Source organism: Mustela erminea, chromosome 11 (assembly GCF_009829155.1).
Source record: "Mustela erminea isolate mMusErm1 chromosome 11, mMusErm1.Pri, whole genome shotgun sequence".
In the NCBI taxonomy this organism is placed as follows: Eukaryota; Metazoa; Chordata; class Mammalia; order Carnivora; family Mustelidae; genus Mustela; species Mustela erminea.
In genome coordinates, this window is record NC_045624.1 from 14,191,096 (window position 1) to 14,209,821 (window position 18,726).

Below are 18,726 nucleotides of genomic sequence, written 5' to 3' on the forward strand. Positions count from 1 at the left end.
CTCTAGAACGGAGATGGCGGAAAGGCAGGCAGATTCCAACACATACGGGATAAGGGGATTACGTCGCTAGAGACAACCTGCAGTCATCTCATCCATTTACACGATCCACCGTGGGGCCTGAGGTGACTGGCAGGGGACTTCCAGGGGACTCACGAAGCCTTGGTGTGTGGGGGCAACCCTAGACACAGTGACCTCGGCCTATTGTAGGACTGAAGGCCCCATGACACAGGGCAGTCTGGCAGGAATGTGCCTAAAGCAGCCACAGGACCCCCCCCAGCCCCCCGCCGCCCCATGCCCGAGTGCCGGAGGACAGCAGCGTCCTTCCACGTGCACAGGAGCCACCAGCAACCGGGACTGGAGGGCACAGGGCCCCACGGGAGGGGGAGGCGCCAACAGACCCCTAGCAGCTGGGGACGCCAGCACTGAGGGAACGGGGAAGACCCACCCGGCCTCGGACTCTGGCAAGAGAATGTTTTGAGCCCAGACTGAGGACTCTGGCCTTCTAGAAGCACCTGGCAGCGGTGCTGAATCCCCAGCTAGGAGCAAGTGAGGAAACGCCTCTTTACTCCTGAAGAATCAAGACTTTGCAACAAAACGTGTTGGTTTTTGTTGGTTTTCTTCAGCGCTATGATCTGGAGACAAAAGATGAGCCATGAGAGCAAATTTAAAAGAGCAAGGTGGGGCGATGCTTTTTAAGTGGGGGGAATTCAGCTCGAACTCCAAGACGAGGAGGGTGGTTTGAGCGCACTCTGGCTCCCTCCTCCCGTGCTGGCTGGGTGAGGATAACCCAGACGGAGCCGTCTCCCCAGCTCCCACCGCTCCCACTCCAGGCTCCTGAAAGGGTCGGAGAGTGGCGTCTTCTGGCATTGCTTAATCAAGTGGGAAATTTACAGAGAAAACAGAAGCTGGGCTAATGCATCTCATTATCAGCAGAGTGCCTTGAGCCACATTTTTTTTTAAGCTGTGTTCATATCTCATACTTTGAACCTGGTTTTCTCCAAAATGTACCCCTGCTTAATCTTGACACATTCTTAGAAATGAAAATGCACTCTGTGGTCTCCTTGGTTTTCGTTACTAACTACATGTGAAAATTTCCCTTTGAATTTAGGTGGTTTCCTTCAGAAGCTCCGGCAGGTAACCTTGTCTGCCACATGAAGGGACATAATCCTACAGTCAGGAACGGGTTTATAATGGGGTTTGGACTGGTACCCAGATTATGGATTCAGGAACAGGGTTCTGTAATTACGCTATTAGAGGACTTTTTAGGAGACTACCTTTTTAGAAGCTGATGATTAAAAAAATTAGTGTTTCCTTACAAAAGTGTGATTCAGGCTCCTAAGAAGATGGATCATTGGCATTAACGGATTTGGGGTTGGATCCCCTTAATTCTGGGTAGAAGCCTGCTTTCTCTACTACTGAAAGTAGAACACCTGTATTTGAGAATTCCTTTGTAAAAACCAGGCATTCTCTAAAGATTGGTTTCCTGGGTCTTCAGTTACAAAAGATAACGCGTGAGTCTTTCTAAAGTGGTTACTAGTTCATCTGGTTGGAGTATAAGGTCAGTGAAGTCATGGATGGGGCCCCCTGGAGGTCTGTTCTAGACCTCCCCTTCACCTCAGCCGGCCCTCTGACCACACTGCCTGCTTACAGGGAGGACCAAGCCCAAGAATGGAGGGGTCACGGCCACACAGTACAAGAACCACAGGTCCCTTAGAGGGGGGCAGTCATGGCACCCCGGGTTTGAAAGATAGAATTTTATGGAGAGTTCGTGTAGAAGTAGCTGCCCGCACTTCCAAATTGCTAATGATCTCTCTCCCATTCTTCCTTTTCAGAGCCCCCGAGATCATCCTTGGTTTACCGTTTTGTGAGGCAATTGATATGTGGTCCCTGGGCTGCGTCATTGCGGAGCTGTTCCTGGGCTGGCCGCTCTATCCGGGGGCTTCCGAGTACGACCAGGTGGGTCCCGGCAGGGCAGGCGTCCCAAGCCCTTCCTTTACAGCCTGACACGCGGCTGGCTTGTAGGCTGTTTCCTTGTCTCCCAAACCTTGCTTCTCAGAACAGCGCTTTTCTTTCTTTATTCCTCTTTCTTGCCCCTTTTTCTTCTGTTACTTCTTTCTTTCTCTATAAAATTGTCATCTTTTTCTCAAAGGCACCGGAGCCACAAGTACAGCATATGTACAGCGACAGGAAACGCCCTGACCTCGTTCCCGTCTTGTCTTGCAGATCCGGTATATTTCACAAACACAGGGTTTGCCAGCGGAATATTTATTAAGCGCAGGGACAAAGACAACTAGGTTTTTCAACCGTGACACAGACTCACCATATCCTTTGTGGAGGCTGAAGGTAGGAAGAGCGTCCCTTCCACTCGTCCCCAATGCCTGACACTCGGGGGTGAAGGGCACCGTCCAGTTAGTGGGGAGCTTTGGCCACCGGCGCACAGATTGTGGCTTTCGCTTTGATTCAGTCAGCAGCTTGGGAGAGGGGGCGACCGTTGTTGATGTGTGAGATGGATGAATTCGGATATTCAAAAGCACCGCTTGGCTCGGCCTGCTGCCTGCACAGCTCAGATCCCAACTTCTGGTGGCTAAACTCTGGGATATAATCCCAGTAAACCACAACTTGTTGGGTTTGTGCTGGAGACAGAAATGAACCACCCCCTATTCTCGAGGAGCTCCCAGTCCAAAGGGAGCCTGGATGCATGTGGCGAGCCCAAGCCCCTCCGCTCCACCCGCACTGTCGCACGGACTCTGTCTCTGGTGGGAACAGAGTGTGGGGCCATAAGGAGGGAGCCTTAGACTACTGCCTAGGACAGAAGATCTGGAAGGAGCATTTGAGCCGGGCCCGAAAGGATGAAGAGGGTCTTTTAGGCAGAGGAAACAGCCTCAGCAACATGGCATCCAAGGCTCTAGGGAGGGGTCTGTTGGTCTCAGCCAGCAGGAGGTAAAGCGCACCATTGCACACCGTAAACTCTCAGGTGGTTTTACTTTAACGGAAACACATTTTGCTTTCACTTTGATCTGTGCCTAGTAATTAAAATTAATGTATTTTCCTGGGAAGGAGAAAATAATGCAAGTCTTAAGTATGTTTTATGTTCGTTTTAGGTGTTTCTTTTTTTGCAAGAGAGTAGGTTGGGTTTTTTGTTTCTTGGTTGTGTGTGGTTTTTTTTCTTTTTTGACAAAAACCACAGCCGAATTCTAATACGATTTAATGATAAAGTATGGCCCGTGGTTGCAGATATAGAAAAGAGATTTGAGAGCTAAGCAACACTCTGAGGTGTTGAGGAGAGGGCTGGCACTTGGCAACTGCGAGAGTGAGCAGCTCAAGGTCAGGTCCAGGGAAAAAGAGTCCCAGGGTAGAGGAGGGTGAGGCCAGCCGGGGTCAGGATTTGCTTCTGTGCCTTAGCAAGGAGCCTCAGTCCTCTCTGGGATCAGAGCCTAGCAGCTCCAGGCGTGGCATCCTTGAGTGAGATTTGGAGGATCAATTACCTGTGATCCATGGATGAGTCCAGAAACCCCTAATAACTGGAGACAGCCACTTCCAAGACAAGGCCAGTACAGGCACCATATGTGCATGACCCAGCCACAGGCTGACTCTGCAGCCAGCTGCCGCCTCTTGGCCATGCCTCCTTGGCAGACTCCTTCAGCTTGCCATTCCTCTTTGTCCTTCTAGAACATGGGTTGGTCATCGTCCTACCTAGGATGGTTGTGAAGAATATGGAATGAGCTCATGGGCTTTAGAACAGTGCCTGGAATGCAGTGAGAGCCTCTGGATGAGAGTCTGAGAAATAGAATTGAGATTTATAGAACCATGTGGAAAAGGGCATCTGCTTTTCCACATGTGGAACCTCACCTTATCCCTTAAACTCAGGAGAGAATGAAGGTTATCAGGGATGGGGCATATTCTTGTTGGAACCCTCTGGATCTTACTCAGAGTAGGCCCCCGCCAGGCTGGGTGTCTGTGGGAAGGAGAGAAGAGAGAGAGGGGTTTGTGTGGAGAAGGAGCAGGTCACTTTAAGAAGACTCAAAGTGTCCTCTGAAAGAGGGAAAAGACTTCTCCATGAGAAGCAGAAGTTCCAGGGTTGGAGTCAGTGACGAGGAAAGAATTCACATGACCAATCAATCAGCTTTTGCCTCTTTTGACTAGACACCAGACGACCATGAAGCAGAGACGGGAATTAAGTCAAAAGAAGCAAGAAAGTACATTTTCAACTGTTTAGATGACATGGCCCAGGTAAGCCCCATGGGTGAGTATGCAATATTAGCCCTTTACAAACCAAGTGCAGCAAGACTCTGCTAATACAAGATGGCAGGTGGAACTGCCGTGTTTGACCTTGACCTTGAACAGTGACACACCACTCTTAGTAAGAAAATTGGGCTGGTGGAACATTTTCAAAACCTTACACTAGCTCTTTAAAAATAGTTTCAGTTGATTGGTTCCCATTTGTTTAAAAAAAAAAAAAAAAAAAGTACTGGCCAATCTTAGTGATATTTTCATGAGAAGAATTCAAGCTCCCGAGCACATTTGAGTCTCACACCCATGATTCAGTGTATTAATCCCCTCGGGCTGTTGTAACAAGGTATGACCACCTGGGTGACTTAGACAGGGGACATTTATTCTCTCACACTTCAAGAGGCTAGAAGCTTGGCATTAAGGTACCACCAGAACCAGCTCCCTCTAAAGGCTCTAGAGAGAAACTGAGGCCTTGGACCCGTGCCTCAGGCCTGTGTCTGCTGGCCCCTGGGGGTCCTCTGTGTTCCCTGATGGGGAACTGCTTCACCCCAGCCTCTTCGTCCTTCTTTATGGGGCCTTTATTCCTGGCTTTCCTCTTATCTGTGCACCCAAACCTCTCGCTTCTTTCTCTTATGAAGATACCAGCCATTAGTTTGGGACCCACCCTACCCCATATGACCTCATTTCGACTTGATTGACATCTGCAAAGACACTGTTTCCAAATAAGGTCACATTCACAGGTTCTGAGCATGAGGACCTAAACATATCTTTTGCTGCCACACAACTCAACCCACTTCAGTCAGTCTCTCTCAGCTCACTAGAGGGACCACAGGCTCTCACCTTTGTGCCTAGAGAAAATTCTAGAACTTTAGCTATTTTTAGTGGAAAGACAGTCTAAAATCAGGACAACCCAAAGAGAGTTTTTCTTAAAAGCAATGAGAAGTAAAGCTATAGACCAGTAAACACTCAGCACACTTCTTACTGAAGGTGAGTGTAACCAAAAATCATGATACTGAGTAAAGGATACTTGTCGGTTGATTAGAAGCTTAGATTGCCCGAGAAAACTGAAATTGCTTTCCAGAGCATGCCTTGGAAAATAATAGAAAGGACCACAAAACAAGTCTTTCAAAATCTGCCCTAGGCTTGCTCTTGGAAGAAAAATCCGGTGTTCAGATATCTTCCTTGCCTTGGCCAGCGGTAAGCCCCGTAAAGACGGGGGTGGAATTAATTCTGGCCCTAACTCAGGGCACTGCCAGAGGACACAAACACTACAGACAGAGGAAGAGGTCACATTGGCCTCTACAGGTTAAATAAATAACCCTTTCTTGTATTTCATTTTTTACTACTTGGTTACTACTTAGTTACTGTTTTTGACTTGTGGTCAAATATGCATCACATAAAACTGACCACGTTAGCCACTGTTAAGGATCTTATTCAGTAGTATCAGTAGTATCAAGTACATTCAATAGTACAAAGTACATTGAGTACTACCAAGTACATTTAGTAGTACCAGGTACATTCGGTAGTACCAAGTGCATCCACATTGCTACGCAGCCAGTGCCCAGAAGTCTTTCCATCTTGGGATTATTTTCAGTGAGGTGTAATGTGAGGTACATTTCAACTCAGTTGATGGAAGCAGGAACAGTGCACATCCTGTCACTCCTGCGTGGTTTTGGGTACCGGCCGCAGCCTGCGCCCTGGCCTCCCTCGGCCTTCCCTGGAAAGGGAGCAGCCACAACCTATAGTCAGTGACCGCCCACGCAGGTGGCAGGAGCCCTGCACAGACAGCCTCCTGGGGATCGGGAAGGGGAGACTGTGAGAGGGAGATAGAGTTGTGAGCAGAGAGTAAGGGCGGTTGGGGGAAGGGGGGGGGCACAGCAGGGTTTTGGTGACCTGTCCCGATTTCCCTCCAGGTGAACATGACAACAGATTTGGAAGGCAGTGACATGTTGGTGGAGAAGGCCGACCGGCGGGAGTTCATCGACCTGTTAAAGAAGATGCTGACCATAGATGCTGATAAGAGAATCACTCCAATCGAAACCCTGAACCACCCCTTCGTCACCATGACACACCTACTCGATTTTCCCCACAGTACACAGTAGGTGTCCTGCTCAGTGCTTTTCACCAGGGGTCAGCAAACGTTCCCTTTAAAGTCCCAGGTGGTAAATATTTTAGGCTTGTAGAGTAGCTCTTGCCATTACAGCTGAAAGCAGGAGGCCGGTGAGTGAGGCTGCATTTCAATCCAACGTTATTTGTAAAAACAGGCAGCGGCCAGATGGGGCGCCCAGGGCCACACTTCGCTTTACACCAAAAAGGAGGAACTGGTGGAGGCCGGAGAGCAGTGGGGGGGGGGGGGGGGGGGTGAACCGGCTGCTGGGACCTGTGCGTAAAGGGAGTGCTCGGAAGGTGAGCGTCCAGGAAGCAGAGCCAGCTTCGGCGCCGCAGGTCACGCCCAGAACCATGCTGGAGTGGCCTCGGTCTAGTGGGGCTTCCCGGATTCCGGTTGGTTCAGTTGTTCATCCATTCGGCGGGCTGTGCTGTGCCACGGGCAGGTACCGTGTGGGGCAGAGCAGATGGGCGCCGCCACCCACTGGGGCTCCCAGCCTGTAGGTGAGAGAAAGGCACCGAACCCGTGATCCCCAGAGAAGCAGCTGTTACCAGGGAAAGCAGGCTGCCGTCCGGGCCGGATGGGGCAGCCCCTGCGGGGTGACTGCGGGAGGACGGGCGACAGGGCACCAGGGAGGAGGCCGGCAGGGGCAAGAAGGGCGCTGCCTGCGTGGGGCCTCCCAGTGCGGGTGGCAGCGGGCCCGGGTTCTGGGGGCAGAGAGGCCTCAGGATGCGCCGGGCAGGGCCCCGTGTTAAGGATGGGGATCTTCATCCTTCAGTCCCACAGAGGCACTTCTGAGCAAGGGATGGCTGGTTCGAGTCAGGCTGGACAGAGACCCGCCTGCCGCTGCTCCATCAGGCCAGAGGAGCTGGGACACAAGGGCCCGTCCGGGTCGGCAGCGGGGAAGTTGCAGGTGGCCTGAGAGATGTTTGAGGGGAAGCAGCAGCCAGTTTAGCCGATTACGGGACTGGGCAGGGGAGAAACAGGAGTGACTAGAGGGGACCGGGGGGGGTTTCTGATAGGAAGAGACTAGAACAGTTTCAGATGCTGGCACGAGGTGTCTGTGGTGAGCGAGGGATTGAGGAGAAGGATGCAGACGTTCCCGGAGGGGCCAGGTGGGGGCCAGGCGTGCAAGGCCATTGTCATCAGGCTAGGCCAATGTCAGCAGGCCACCGGGTTGAGAAGTAGCTGAGAAGCCGTAGTGCCTGATATCCGAAGCCTCCACCGGTGGGCCGGGCCTGGGGCACAGTGGAGGAGCAAGGTAGCCCAGGCCACAGTGACGGATGGCGAGAGGGGGTGGCAGGATGAGGGGAGTTGTTCCAGAAGACTGAGACCCAACACCAAGAGCAAGGTGTTTGGCTGCATTGGTTTCTTCCAAGGCAACTCTGCCTGGCTTGTCGATGGCCCTCTCCTCCGTCCCTCCTCCCTGGGCCTCCTGTACACATCTGTGTCCTGATTTCCTCCTCCTCGGGGAACTGGATGAGGCCCACCCTGACGGCCTCATTTTACCTCTCTAAAGATCCTGTCTCCAAATGCAGGCCCATTCTGAAGCACTGGGCTCAGCACCTCAACACAGGGATGGGGGCACAATTCAGCCCATAACGGAGGGTGACGAGGGGTAGCACTTCAGCCTCTCAACCTCGAGATTCTTGGGATGTGACAGAATAAGAAGTCCCATACCCGAGTGTGTGTGGGGAGAAGTGATATGCTCAAGAGAGTGCCCGATTTTAGTTCAGGTTAGGGCATAGGGATGCATGGGGAGGCTGAGCATGAGAGAGACCTCTGCCCATCCTGGCCAGCGCTCAGGCTGGACTTGACCCTCTCCAAGTGGCAAGAAATGAGTACGTGGCCCCCTCCATACCACCTCTAATTTCAGTGCTTGTCCTTATCGGTTGACACTGAGTAAGTCAGATCACATTGCCACGACCAGTGTTCCTTGGTTTGAAACAACCAGCCTCTAGTACAAAGAAGGAACTTGAACCCCTCCGTAGCAGAATCTCATTACAGGATTTGTCCTGCTTTTGGGGTGGAGGGGTAAGTAAGTCTAGCAGTTGTTCTGTACAACAGAAGGAAGGCACACTTGGTGAGTTACTGGATAGGGCTCCCGTGAGATCAGTCTCTCCATATTCGGGGCAAAGTGAGACGCTTGTGGAACAGCGTGGCAGGAGATGGAGTCCTGCTCTCTAGAAGGCTCCCATCAGCCGTCTGCACAGTTGATGACACGGTCCCCCACAGAAAGTCAGTGGCGTGGTTGAACAACCTCAGGGCCCTGCCCGTCTTTGGGTCCTGTGAAGGAAGTGGGAATAAAATGCTTCATTGTACTCGATGAAGACCAAGCTTGGAGACCATGAGCATCAGCTTCAGGTGCAGAATTCGGTGTAGGTCCAAGAGGATCCCTGGCAATTTAGAATTCAGAAAATGGGCCCCAGAAGGAAAGACAGGTCTTTGAGCACACCTTAGCTCACCTGAGAGTAGGCCTAACCCCTCAGGGGCCCTAGTACTGGCTGGGAAGACCATGAGAACTATAAGGCAAGAAGAAACCTCCAGCCCACACTGCTGAGGACCACGCTCAACCTTGGGCTGGGCCAGAGCTGCCCCAACATCTAGATTAATAGGTGAAAGGGACCCCTTCTCCATACCAGGGGACTAGTGCACAAATTTCTTAAAAGCCATTTTCTCACAGAATTAACCCACAGTGCAAGTGCTTGACTGTCTTCATGAAACTCAAAACTCAGACCACTTCAGTTAGAAAATTCATAGTCTAAAAGCTTCAGAATTGTCACAAAACCATATAATGCGTTTAAATACACTCCAAAAAGAATACAAAACCCATCATTTTATTCTTTCAGCTTCCACATGAAAGCACTTAGCCGTTTGCTTGGTACTTAGTAGATGATTCAAGCACACTGGCCATCACCAGCATTCTTGCTAGTTTTTAACTCTTAGCTACCACAGAATAGGTTTTCCTTTCTCTCCAGGTCGTCAGTCAGTAGGTGTTTATTCCGTGTGTATAGTGTGGCCATTGTAAGTAGTCATTAACTCAGAAAGGAAGGATTCTCTGAGCGCGTCCAAGTTCGAAACATCGTTCATGGAAAGGATGTTTGGGGATAGTCCACAAACACCCGGTTGGCCCAAAATCTAGCACACCCATAGGATCCATTTGTGATCTTAAAGTAGTAGAAAATTAATATTTATATCCATACATAAGTATTTAAAATTGAAATTTAAGTGCTCTTTCACTATCCTGAATGTGAGCATTGGAGGAAAAGTAAGTTTCATGAGAAGACAGAAGTGAATGAGAAACAATGTATAAATTCTGAGGGATCCTCTGTGGGGGATTTTCAAGAGCTCAGTGGTGGAAGCCACTATGGCTTTCCTTTTCCTCCATGCTGGTGTCAGCAACATTTGTATACTTTACTTTCCTAACTAGGATTCTATTTTGATTCACGGATGCACTGGAGGAAGAGTGTGCCGGAGATAATTTTTATTTCATGTAACTGGGCAAGAGTGAGAAAAGCGAAAGAGAGGGTGAATCGGGGAGGTTGAGGAGGCTGTAGAGGCACGTGTGAAGACTGCTAGTGATTAGCTCTTCACCTTGGCAGATGACCTGTCTGTCCTCTCTTAAAACTTGACAGGGGCAGCAATCCTCTCCCTTGTAGTTGTAGGACTGAGTGAAAGAGTGCTGGCCAACACCTGCCACAGTTCTCAACCAGTGTTAAGCACAATTGCTATTTACCACTAGCATTACTGTTCCTGTTACACGTGCAATCCCCGGGGGTCAAAGAGTGACGACAGGGACAAGGTGCTGGGCTGGCTCCTTCCTTGGCCATCCCCTAGATGGCGCTGGTGCCCCAGAAGCTCGAGAAGTTGTCTTTGGTCAGAAGCTGCTATTTCATGCCCCCAGTCAGAAGCCACCCTGAAGGCCAAGTACGAGCGGTGGGGTTAGTTCAGAAGATCAGGGGTATAAGGAAAATACAGCGAGAGCCGTCACGTCTCTTATGCTGTGGAGAACCATTACCGGTCCTCCATGGGGGAAGGGAGCGTAAGGCAGTGGGGGCGGTTCATCCGAGTAAAGGGGGCTCTTGCAAATGTAGACTAAAGTTAAGCTTCCCCCATTCTTCCTTACTGCATTAATGTTGTTCTCCCTTTCTCTCCTTCTCTCCATTTTTTCCCCTCTCTCCATTACCTTCTTCTCTTTCCCTACTGCCTCTGCCTTTTGCACGAACAGTGTCAAATCATGTTTCCAGAACATGGAGATTTGCAAGCGTCGGGTGAACATGTATGACACCGTGAACCAGAGCAAAACCCCCTTCATCACGCACGTGGCCCCCAGCACATCCACCAACCTGACCATGACCTTCAACAACCAGCTGAACACTGTCCACAACCAGGTGAGTGGGGAGCAAAGGGGAAGGTGGGCAGGGCTGACAGTGAGCATCCAGAGTCATATTTCCCCCCCAAACCTAGTCAGGAGATCATATACAGGAGACACTGTCATACGCAGAATTCCTCTACTATGTCAGAAAGTGTTTACTTCCAAACTTACTTCCTTTGAGGGACCCAGGCACTCTGTATGGACTGCTGGTCCCACAGAAAGGTTCCAGAAAGGGCTCTCTTGGGGTGCTCTTTCTGAGATGGCACCTCTTTGTGTTTCCCTCTGTCGCGATGTGGGAGTAACATAAAGCCTCCTGCTCTAGTGGCTTTGTGTCTGACATCTGCCGGTAAAGAATTCGAGCCCGGGAAGAGACGCTGGCGATGGTGCAGTACAGACCCCTCCCCCTTGTCCCCGCACGATACGGTCTACGTGATCTCCCAGGACAGATAAAACCCGTCCTTTCTCCAAGTCACAGGGAAAATCAGTTCATCCGTCTGTCACCAGAATCCCAGCAGCTGGAACCATAAGGTTTTCTTCTCACACATTTCCAACTTTTTGCAAAAAATTAGCAGAACCCCGCACCTCACGCATTACTTAAAATATGAATGATGCCCAGGAACTATTTACTGAGTAAGTAATCTCCAAATCCTAGTCCAGGTTGCCTCTGATATCTAAGAGAATTTTGCTTTTATTCCCAAATTCCGGTCTTCCCACTTTCCCCAAAGAACTAACTGTCCCTAGATTTCTTTTCAGCCTTATCAAATCTGCAGTGGTCACAACACTCCTGTGTGTGTCTGCACACACCCCTCCAGAGGAAAGGAGTGTCTGTGTTCTAATCCTGAAATGCGAACACCTCGGCTACCAGCGCCCCCTCCCCCGGTCTCCTCCTCCTCCCCCACCTCCCGGGTCTCTGGGCCAGTCCTGCAGCACACTGAGCTGCCCAGGCCCAGCTTTTCTTCCCTGCCCTTTGTCCCCCTGTGTATGTCCAGGAGAGGCCACCTGGAGACTGCCACCCCCAGGGCTATTGGTATTAAGACTCTCCTTAGGGGGAAGAGCCAGGCCAAGACCTGAACTCCAAAGAAATGAATGCGCCCCTCACCCCCCAGGGCCTGGCCCAGCACTCAGGCTGTGTCCACAGCCAGACCTATGAGCTGCTTGACAAAATACCACCGTGGCTCTGTCCTTCATCACCAGAACCCCATCACATCAGCTGGCAGAAGCGGGGGGCGGGGGGGGGTGGTGTTTTAAGATTTTATTTATTTATTTGAGGAGAGAAAGAGTGAGTGGGGGAAGGAGCATAGAGGGGGGACAAGCAGACTGCATGCCGACGTGGGGCTCCATCTCACGACCCCGAGATCGCAACCTGAGCCAAAACCAAGAGTCTGACCCTTAACCGACTGGGCCACGCAGGTGCCTCTGGATGGGTTAATAGGACAGAGAAGTTCGTTTAAATTGATGGGGGGGGGTTCAGTGCAGGGCACAGGGGACAGAGGTGAGACCCTGAAGCGCAGAGGCGTGGAGAGAACGCTGTGGGCCGTAGGCTGTGTGTGAGTCAGCAGGGCCCGCGCTCGCACTACGCTAACCCGCAGTGAGTGGACTCTGGCTGGTGCCGTGAGCACAGCGAGCAGAGGGAGATAAATTCGGAGGGGAGGTTTGGCCAAACCATGGGAAAGGTGTGCCAGACTGAAGTGCGTGGACAGTATTCATTAGACAGTAATTGGAGATTTGGGGGCAGAGGGTGACAGGCACAAGGTAGTCTTTTGGAAAGAATGTTCTAGCCTCAGCCCCAAGAAGAACTGGAAAGGGAAAGTGGAGGCCAGAACTCACTAAACAGAGCCCAGGAGAGAGAGACCAGAGAGAGACCCCCAGCTAAAGAAGTCGGGATTAGAGAGTCAGGTCCCATGGATGAGTTGAAGGAGGCAGCCACAGGAGGTGCCACAGGAGGTGGAACAGGCGAGTTCCCTCGTGGGACTCGCCTGTTGGTCCCCAAGGAGGGAAGCCCAAGGGACAGTGGGAAATGTGTATGAGGAGGAGTCTCCAGGACAGGTGGGGCCACAGAGAGAACAGAGAGGAAACATAAGGCATGTCATCAGTAATGAAACACAGATGCTTATACACACACCTCCCACATACATTCCCAGTCACGCTACCTGGAAGCCCAAAACAGCCACTTAACTGTGACAACACATATCTTAAAATCCAAACATGTATGTCACCTAACGTAGCGATTACTTTCAAACAGATTAATTTGCTTTGCACAAAAGTTCACCATAAAGTCTAAGTATTGAAACAAATAAAAATGTAAAATGAATTGGGGTTTTTTTGGTAAAGTGAGATTTTATCCTTCTTACCAATTTTGAGATGTATACGTACCTTCTTAAAATTCTATTTCTACGTGTGTCCAAGATACCCGTGTGGCTCTTGCCTCCTTATCCAGTCCCCGGAAGCTCTAGCAGCAAAACTTGTAAGCCATGTTGAATCTGAGGACGCAGACGCCCTCCTCCCCCTAGCGTGTGCAGGATCAGCGTGAAGAAGGCTGAGACGGGGCAAAGCCAGAGAATTTCCAGTTCAGAACTGAGTTTCCGTGCTTCCCACGGACATTCATTCTCAAATGATGTCTCTTTCCGAAAGATGCAGGAGAGAGGACATAATTTCAGAGTTTATTTAACTCCTCCCCACTTAAATTCTCCTGACCCACCGGCTCTCTCCCCTCTGGCTTCCAGCCTTCGGAGCCGAACACTACTGTAAGAATGCCCCAAACTCAAACAGGAAGCCCCAGGCTCAGTGTGTCCCTCTCCCTAGCTGTTTCTAGAGCGTGTTAATTTTCAGTTACATCCTCTGCAGCCATCTGAGCAGCTCTGTAAGCAGTACTCGCCTTAGGCCCGAGCAGGAGGGCCCCCTTCCGAGGCCTCCCACAGCCTTCCTCCGTGTGTGTGTGTGTGTGTGCGTGCTTCTGTGCCTTCTGTGCCTGTGCCCGTGCCTGCAGGTGGCCTCCTCCTGCTTCATCCTCCTGAGTACAGACTGTGCCACCAGCCCCAAGGGAAGGGGGAACAGAGCTTGCACGTGTGAGCTGGCAGGTCCGCACACGTGCACCCGGAGCACCCAAGCTGTGGGATGGAGCTGGGGCAGGAAGGGAAGCAGGAGGTCAGCTCTCGTCTCCTCCCCTGCCCTCGCCCATTCCTCACCCCATCACCATGGTCCGGTGCGGAACCCAGGCAATCTAAGAGTCCTGAACTCAAACCTGGCCTTCTAGGTAGTTGTGAAGTACATTTGTCAAAGCAGAAAGGCAGAACATAAATAGTTCCTGGCCTGGTTTTTAACTTTGCAATTTTTAGACCTCCGTTACGCAAGCTTCAGTGTGCCCTCTCGGCCGAGCCCCGCCAATGTTAGGAATTGGCGTGAGTGGAAGCACCAAGGCTGATTCTGTTGTGGCCACAGGTGCCCGCTTCTCCCTGGGACTTCAGCAGTGTCTCCACCCCCCCCTCTGTTTTCGCTTTTTTGCTCTTGGTTTTTATTCGTTTGCTCTTCTTTCGAGTTCATTTATTTGCTTTAGACTCGTGGCTCCCAGCATACCACCTCCCTCATTTTTTATTTTTGTTTATTTTTGTTTAATCCCCATCACTCCTTTAGGCTCCCACCTCCACCAGTGCCACTCTTTCCTTAGCCAATCCCGAAGTCTCCATACTAAACTACCAATCTGCACTCTACCAGCCCTCAGCGGCGTCCATGGCCGCAGTGGCCCAGCGGAGCATGCCGCTGCAGACGGGAACAGCCCAGATCTGTGCCCGGCCCGACCCCTTCCAGCAAGCTCTCATCGTGTGTCCGCCCGGCTTCCAAGGTGAGGACCAGCAGACGCGGCCCCTCACCTGCTTCTTACCGCGCGACCTCCAGGGCCCTGGTACCCGCAGTTTGCTGGCATCACTGAACTTGAGGGCCCCTCTCCTGCTTCAGCCAGCCTAGAAACAAGAGGACTTAAGCCTCAGCACCAAGTTGTTTTTCTCCCCACCTTGCTGGTGTCTTGGTCCCTGGCCAGCTGTCTCTAAAGGAGCGTGTTGTCTGCGCTTCTGTTGTTAGGCTGATGTCAGCTTATGTTTTGTCCGATAAAATATCCTCTGGGCGGTTATCTGGAAAGAGTTGCCACTCTGCCCGCCAGTGTAGCCTCCTTTCTCATGCAAAACACAAATCTCCCTGAAAAGTACCTCCTAGGCTGGTCCCCCAAATGATTCATGAGCCACACACCCCAATGCTCTTCTGAGAGCTCGAAGAAGCCAGAGTTGAGGTGCACAAGGTTACCATGTATCCAGAAATCTCAAGTGTTTATTTCCGCTCCCTCGACTGTGTACACCTGTGTGTGGTGGCTCAGTTTCAGAGTCGGTGCCCTTCCAGTGTCGATGCCATTCCAGTGGATTCGTACACTCTTCCCAACACCCCTGGCTCTGACAGACCCCAAGTGTATTTACATGTTAGAAGCCATTTTTCTGCTGTGATTTGTTGGCATAACTGTTCCCCTTCAGGCTTTTACAGACTCCTTAATTTGACCTTCTGATCTCCAAAAATGTTCAAAGTTGGGTTTTTTATGGCTTTTAAATTTTTAAGTTAGAAACTAAAGGGGAGACTTGCAAAGAGCCAGGTGACAGCTGGTGAGGACTGGAGTTGGGGGTGGGGAAGAGACCCAACCAGCTGGCTAGGAAGGTTCTCCACATCCAGCGGTTTCTGACCCCCCAACAACCCCTCTCTCCCTTCCCCGGGTCTGGAACAGGATTGCAGGCCTCGCCCTCGAAGCACGCTGGCTATTCCGTGCGAATGGAGAATGCCGTGCCCATCGTCACTCAAGCCCCAGGAGCGCAGCCTCTTCAGATCCAACCAGGTCTGCTCGCCCAGGTAATTCTTTCTTTAGTATTACTCGTACTGCCATTATCCGTGTTAATGTTGTTCACAAAAGAGATAGATCTCCACTAATTCCTTCCTTGGCGATGAGTTAGGTGCTTTGACTCATTAGAATAGATCAGTAATACTCTGAATGATCCCCAGGTGAATCACCTTCCTACGTATCTTGCTTATAATTCCACAAAGAAATTTAGACACAGGGAGAGTCTGGGGAAATTATTATTACTATTGTAGCTTTATAATGCAAATTAATATGGGAGACATAGGTTTTAATCCTACCCCCGCTAATAACTTTGTGACCTAAGGCAAGTCAGTTAACATTTCTTTGCCTTGAATTTCTTTCTTATAAAATAGAAATGATTTCTTAGAGCCAAAAAGAACCTTAGAGATTATCTCCTTATTTCATACGGAGCTGAAAAGCCAGGATCACAGAAGCTGTGAGCTGGAACCTTCCTTATCTGTTCACATAGGTACTCTGAAGGCAGAATGAGAACACAGAGGTGAAAGTGGTTGAAAATGTGTAACATGTTGTGGAAATTTAAGGCAACAGAGTGACGCAGTAATAACAGTCATCCGTCTTTAATGGCACTCAAACAAATACATCATCATTATGCCAGACATTTTATAGTTGTTAACTGATTTAATCCCCACAACAGCATGATAAGTAAGGTATCTGTCTCCAGGTGACAAATAGAGAAAACAGGCACAATCCCTGCCTCAGAGTCCCATAGCTATCAGGTGAGAGAATCAGGACACAAACCCTTCTACAGAATCGTTTCCATCGTTGGGCAGCAAGGATTGCTTAACCTAAATTTTGTTAGTTTAGAAGCACATTAATTTGTAAATAAAGTAGGTTCCCAAAGCCTATTCTCAGAGTGTTCCTACAGACAGTTCATATATGGTATCTTCTGTTGAATAGAAGTTTCCGGGCTTAATTTTAATGTAGCAGAATTGCAAAGATGTGTTTGGGCTCCCTACTCAGTTGGCCTTTCTCATGGCCCCGCTGTCTTGACTGTTAAAGCTGGCACCCTTCTTGCTGTCTGGGAAAGCCTCGTTTCCTTTTTGTTCTTCAGAATTTCCTTGTCAGTCTTGTCCCTTCACTTCCCATATGAACTTAACCATCAGTCTTACAAACAAAACAATCACTGGCTCAGAGTTACACAGCATTTAGCAACTGTCATTACAAAACAAAAGGCCCTGAACTGTATTTGCTGGACCTGGGTTAAATTTTGTATTTACCTGAGGAAAAGCTGATATCCTTACGGTGTTCAGTCATTTCATGCACAAAATATAACATAGCTGTATATTTATCTTTTACTCTTTTCATTAAAAGTTTCCCTTTTTTGGAATAATTACTAAATATTTAGCAGGTTTTGTCACTATTAATAATTTTATTAATTTTCTTTTCTGATTATTTGCTTTTGGTTTCCAGGATGAAACCTGTTGGCTCTACTCAGTTTGTTATATCTAGTAGTCCTTTTTTTTTCTTAAATTTTATTTTTTTATTTGAGAGAGAATGCGTGTGCGCATGTGTGCACACGAGCAGAGGGAGGGGTAGAAGGAGAGGGAGAAGCAAGCTCCCCGCTGACCAGGGGGCCTGACACGGGGCTCGATCCCAGGACCCTGAGATCATGACTGGAGCCACCCAGGTGCCCCTATCTAGCAGTCCTTCTAAACTCTGAGTAGTTCTGGTTGTTTCTATGAATTCCTGTGGATTTCTTATGGATTCTACCTTTTTACTAGCTTTGTTTCTTCCTCTACAATCCTTCTTCCACTGTGCAGCAGCACCTCAAGCCATGTTCAACAACAGTGTGGACACTGGACGTCCTTGACTGGTACCTAACTTTAGAGGAAATTCTTCTGTTTGCCATACTTTGTTTGCCATTGGTATTTGACAGAAACTTTACCAAGCTTGCTACCTTTTGAATGGTATCACATGTTCTTTATGCATTTATTAAAATACTCATGTGGTTTTTGTTCATTCATCTGCTAATATGACAAGTTGCATTAACAGGTTTTTAACGTTAAACTGTCCTTGTATTTCTGAGATGAGCTTCATTTGATCACGTGTGTTTGATTCGCATTTACGCTTTACAATACTGGATTGTTAGTGTTTTTTATCTATATTCAGAAGTGAGAAGTCACCTATAATTTCTTTCTCTTACAAAATCCTTATCTAATTTGAGCTTCGAGGTCATCCCAGTCTCACACAGTATAGTATGTTGGATATAATTACCCTCTTCTTCTGTGTTCTGGAACAACTTATTTAAGGTGGATATGTATCATTCTTCATCTCTGTTCTTGTGTCCAAAATGACCCTGTAGTGACCACTGACACCACTTTCTGATGGCCTACGGAGTTGTGTTGCTGGAAGTTTATAAACAGAGAACCTTCCATATTTAAAGTAGGCCGCCTACTTCTGCCTCGCTCACCAGTCCTCATAGCTTCCTTTTGCTCACACAGTTTGGTAGGAGGGAGTTCGGAAAAGGCCAAGAAAGATCAAGAGAAAGAACTATAAGCTCACTCCAGGGGCCAACTATCTTGTTCTTATTTTCTTTGATTGGCAGAAATCCAGACCAGCTTCCTGGTGCTCCTCCTCTGTGAGCCAAAACCTATAGAACTTGCACATACTTACAGATTTTTTGTTTGTTTGCCCACTTAACCCTGGCAAGCCAGAAATCATTTCTGAAAGAAACAATAATTAGCATTCTTATTAGCTAACCTAGTCATTCTTCATTATTCGGTTTGGGGAAAACCAGTAGGCTCAGCATTTCTGAATTTGCTTGTCCTTTAATCATAGCAGGGAAGAGCTTTACCTTTGCCTACTTGAAAGAGAGTCCCTAGAGTGCTGTAAATCTCCAAGTGGATTTAACCTAAAGCTCTAATTGGGAGAGGGAACAAAAAATACCTGTACAAAGAGTTTAGTCTCTACAGTGTTTATAACACGGAACTACTAGGGGCAATTTGAATGTTCATCATAGATTTGTTAAGTAAATTGATGTGTGTGCATAAAATGGAACACCATGTAGCCATTAAAAAGGACACGATAGGGGCACCTGGGTGGCTCAGTCAGTTAAGCGTCTGCCTGCGGTTCAGGTCATGATCCTGGAGCCCCAGGATTGAGCCC

At 49.2% G+C, this 18,726-nt stretch overlaps 1 protein-coding gene across 8 annotated transcripts in view; it reads left to right on the plus strand.

Annotated features, from left to right (window-relative positions):
- HIPK2 (homeodomain interacting protein kinase 2) overlaps positions 1 to 18,726 on the plus strand; it is a 173,946-nt gene that overhangs the window by 121,395 nt on the left and 33,825 nt on the right. For 4 of the 8 annotated variants that reach the window (XM_032305957.1, XM_032305959.1, XM_032305964.1 and 1 more), the window contains exons 3-9: positions 1,833 to 1,956; positions 2,224 to 2,343; positions 4,144 to 4,230; positions 6,144 to 6,328; positions 10,566 to 10,728; positions 14,343 to 14,550; positions 15,472 to 15,593. In XM_032305957.1, coding sequence (XP_032161848.1) covers positions 1,833 to 1,956; positions 2,224 to 2,343; positions 4,144 to 4,230; positions 6,144 to 6,328; positions 10,566 to 10,728; positions 14,343 to 14,550; positions 15,472 to 15,593 — 1,009 coding nt within the window. The remainder of the gene's footprint in view (positions 1 to 1,832; positions 1,957 to 2,223; positions 2,344 to 4,143; positions 4,231 to 6,143; positions 6,329 to 10,565; positions 10,729 to 14,342; positions 14,551 to 15,471; positions 15,594 to 18,726) is intronic. The other 4 variants (XM_032305960.1, XM_032305961.1, XM_032305965.1 and 1 more) reach the window with 1 other exon arrangement.